General features: G+C 41.3%; 1 gene segment (V, D, J or C); it reads right to left on the bottom strand.

Moving 5' to 3' along the window:
* Positions 1 to 285: 285 nt before the first annotated feature.
* LOC101601608 lies at positions 286 to 802 on the bottom strand. The segment is given in 2 exon segments: positions 286 to 608; positions 748 to 802. Coding segments are annotated over 2 exon segments (378 nt in total).
* Between the last annotated feature and the right edge of the window lie 3,107 nt (positions 803 to 3,909).

Here is a 3,909-nt window from a genome sequence, read left to right as displayed (position 1 = left end):
CTTCTTGGAATATCTATAGTGTCTTCTGTTTTCCTAAATCAAAACTGTAACTGAAACTGAGATTTCTCAGATGTAAAAAATGACTTATGTTCAACAGGAATCATGATAGGGGTTATTATGCATAGACAAATGAAACTGAGGAAATAGATTTAAGTGCATAGTAACCCCCCTAGCCTATTTTGCATTCAAGGCTTGGCTGCAACTGAGCAATGCTTTCAGCAGATGGAGGAATCAGGAGCTGCAGCTGGGGCAGCCCAGCCTCTCACTTCTGCTTCCCCTGGAGGTTTATGTCATGACTTGTATCACTGTGGGAGGGTAGCTCCAACCCTGTTGACAGTAATAATCGGCATCATCCTCAGGCTCCAAGCTGCTGATGGTGAGAGTGAAATCTGTTCCAGATCCACTGCCACTGAACCTGGGTGGAACCCCATCCACCAAGCTGGATGCACCATAGATGAGGAGCTTAGGAGCTGCCCTTGGTTTCTGCTGGTACCAGGCTAAACTGCTATAAATGTTCTCACTTGCAAGACAATTGATGGTGACTGTGTCTCCCTGAGATACAGACAGGAATTGTGGAGTCTGAGTCATCTGGATGTCACATCTCACACCTGAAATTAAAAAAAAAAAAAAAAAAAAAAAGAAACAAATATCCAAACAGTTAATAATATGATGACAGGATTTTCCTGAAAGACAAAGCAGCACTGACCTCAGTGTTTTGAGATAATTCCCTAGCTTAGTTCTCCCTACCTGGGAGCCAGAGCAGCAGGAGCCCCAGGAAGTGAGCAGGAGTCCTCAGGCCCATGCTGTGAACTGATAGGAACTGACTCCTGCACAGGGTGTGAGCAGCCTTTTAAGAAGTCCTCAGAGCAGTGAGCTGTGCTCTGTGCACATGCAAATCAGCAGGGCCAGGCAGGGCACAAGAACAGCTGCAGAGCTGGGTCCTCTCAGTTTCTAAGGCACAGTGTCTCCAAGGCTTCCCAGTGCTAACAGAACAGCAAAGGGTTGCCTATAGAAAATGTGCTTGTCTTGGGAGCCCAAAGGACACCATCTGTCTATAGTTGTAGTTGCATGTCATTTTGATCTGCTTTCCTTGTCCACATTCCATCTATGCCACTGTCTCTCAGTCAGGACTCAAGCCCAGAAACTACAGCCAAGTTTTCCAGTTCCTTGCATTTGAGATAAATACATATTACTCCAGACATAGGAGTTTCTTCTTTACTTAAATTCCAACATATTTTTAGTGTGATGTTGAAGTGATAAACAATGTCATGGGAGGCCTGATTGATAAGGAAGTTCAGCATCTGTTGTGCCTACCTTGTGCTCCCTGAGTAATTTGTGTTCTTCCAATTATGTTGCTAAGTCTCTTTAATTCTATCATGAATAGTGAAAATTTGAACACTTCTGCTTTCCTTTTTTCATCATATTTTTATTAGCTATGTACATACTCAGTGTGTAAACAGCCCATGTTGGTACCATCTTTATCCTCCTCCCTGCCCCTGGCCCTCCAAAGGGACCCTTCTTCTTTGGGTCACCAAGAAAGCAGCACTCTTGCTCATTTCCTTGCTTATTTCCCCAATTCCTCCATGGTTTCAGCTGGGCCCCTGTTTAGGTGTGATGGGATGATTCTCTCCTCAGTTCCTGCGTCCATCTGAAAAAAAGAAGAAGCAGATTCTCCAACAGAGAGTGAAGTCACTAAATGGATTTTTGCTCATTTGCAGACACATGATCAATTTAGAGAAGGAAATAATATTTTTGTCTTCTCATTCTACTGTAAGTCATTATAATTCAGCAAAACATTCACTTTTACTATCATATTCTAATATTTTTCTTAAGACCCTCAGTTCTGAGGCTGACTGCTCAGTACTCTATTCACAGTGTTTCCCAGGAGACAGGGCCTAAGCACATATGATTGGTGAACAAGAGCAAAATGGTTTCATTCTCCAATTCATCCTTTTGCTGGTTTACTGGTTCTTATATATCTCTCATTGTTTGTAAAATTAAGTGCAATATGTAGTTGATTTTAGTTCTCTGTCCATCAGGGTTCTCTAGAGGAACAAAATTGATAGAATGAAGTATATTACAAAGGAATTTTTTTAGATTAACTTACAGCAGTCCAGCAGTAGCAGTCTGTAGGTTTTAGACTCAATGAATCCTGTAGCTCAGTCCACATGGCTGGATGCCAAAGTAGTCCCAATCTAGCATTGAAGTCATGATGGATTTCTGGAGAGCCACTGTCCACCAGTCTATGTTGGAAGGCTGAGGAAACTTGGTTCCAAAGCTGAAGAAGGATGAATGGACAGGGATGCAGGTACAAGTGAAGGCTCTCACTAGCAACAGCATCAGCAGCCAGGTGGAAGGAAAGGGACTCTATTCTCTCAGAGCTTCCTTACAAAATGCCCACATCCAGAAGGGCTGCCAATTCTGGTGGAAGGTCTCAGGGTGGAGGAAGAACTTCCTCCTCAGTCAATCCTTCTTAGAAGTAACCTAATCTGATCAAGTTGACAACAGAATTCAATCATCACAAGTCTACCCCTTGTCAACTTGACACCAAAACATATCTACAGATACCATACTTAATTACAAAATGAAGATAGGTATAAGGTCATATTTTCACTGAACATGATGCAACTGTTCTAAGAATACCTAGAAGAACACAATCGTCCCTTTCCCCCAAAGACAAGGCAAGATCCTTTGAGGAATGCTTCATCTCTAATATCCAATGACATAAATACAAATTCAGTGACAGTTAACTAGTGATACCATCTACATCAATATTAGTTGTATAAGGGAGAAACAGAGGAAAGAAAAACAAAGGCATATTAATATCAATGTATATATGCACAAACACTCTCTACCAAGTAGGACAGAAAAACTCATGCCAATTATAGTCCTGATTTTTGTAACTGGTCACTTGGCCTTACCTGGTATGTGTAACTACCTACTTCTACTATCCATTCTGAATTTCCTTCACCTTCAGCAAATTCCTCAGCAGGTCTTGGGTCTTTACCTGGAGGGGTGACCCATACCTTCATTCCTGAAGGATCTGGGCCATTTATCACACTGTCTTGCTTGGGCAATTTTGGTTTCCCATTGACATTATAACAGAGCATGGTAACCACAAAATTTGCCCAAATATATATTGTGGAAGCAAGAATTATCTTCTTTACCCCCTTTGTGGAAGACCAGTCCAATTGTAGCCTTCTAACAGTGCAATTCTTTTCTTAGCCTATTGACTGGAGGACATCAGGAGCCTAAAGTGGCCAAGGGGAAGTCATAGCTTCTATTTTATAGTTTATAGTTTAGTTGTAACTAAAGGAAAAAGCATTCCCCACTCTGGAACTAAGTTCTGTGGTCAGCAAAACATAAGGTTGAAGTAACAGGAATCAAAGAATTTGGCTAAAGGGTCACTTGGGGTGAGGGTAAGCAGTAAAATTTCCATTTCTAGCCCTTGATTCCTGGGCTTGTGAATCTGGTAGATAGAAGAAACAGTACACTATATAAGATGCATATCCAGAGCATATAGAGCATTCAGGAGAACCTTGCCCCCATGCCTCCAGATAAATAAATAGCAGCAAGATGGTTTCTTGTCCTAATTCCTCCTCTTTTGGTTTACTAGATCATAGGTACCTAATAATTACTACATGTAAAAGTAAATAAGGTATTGAATTGATTTTAGTTCTGAATACAAAATTGCAATAAAACAAGTATTTTGGTAAATATTTAGATATATTTCTGAAAACATGCCTATTGGAGATAGCTGTGACAACCTCATGTTGACTGACTCACAGTCCTGGCTGTGTCTACAGGGCTCAAATTTCCCACAAGTCCAGTCAAAGTCTTTTATGGAGCTTTCATGGAGCTCAATCACTTGGGCATCCTGGGGAAGATTTCAATCACACCCACCGCAGC

The sequence above is a fragment of the Jaculus jaculus genome, chromosome 6 (genome assembly GCF_020740685.1).
Source record: "Jaculus jaculus isolate mJacJac1 chromosome 6, mJacJac1.mat.Y.cur, whole genome shotgun sequence".
Lineage (NCBI taxonomy): Eukaryota > Metazoa > Chordata > Mammalia > Rodentia > Dipodidae > Jaculus > Jaculus jaculus.
The sequence above is the reverse complement of the archived record's forward strand: the minus strand, read 5'-3'. Positions and strand labels throughout refer to the sequence as shown.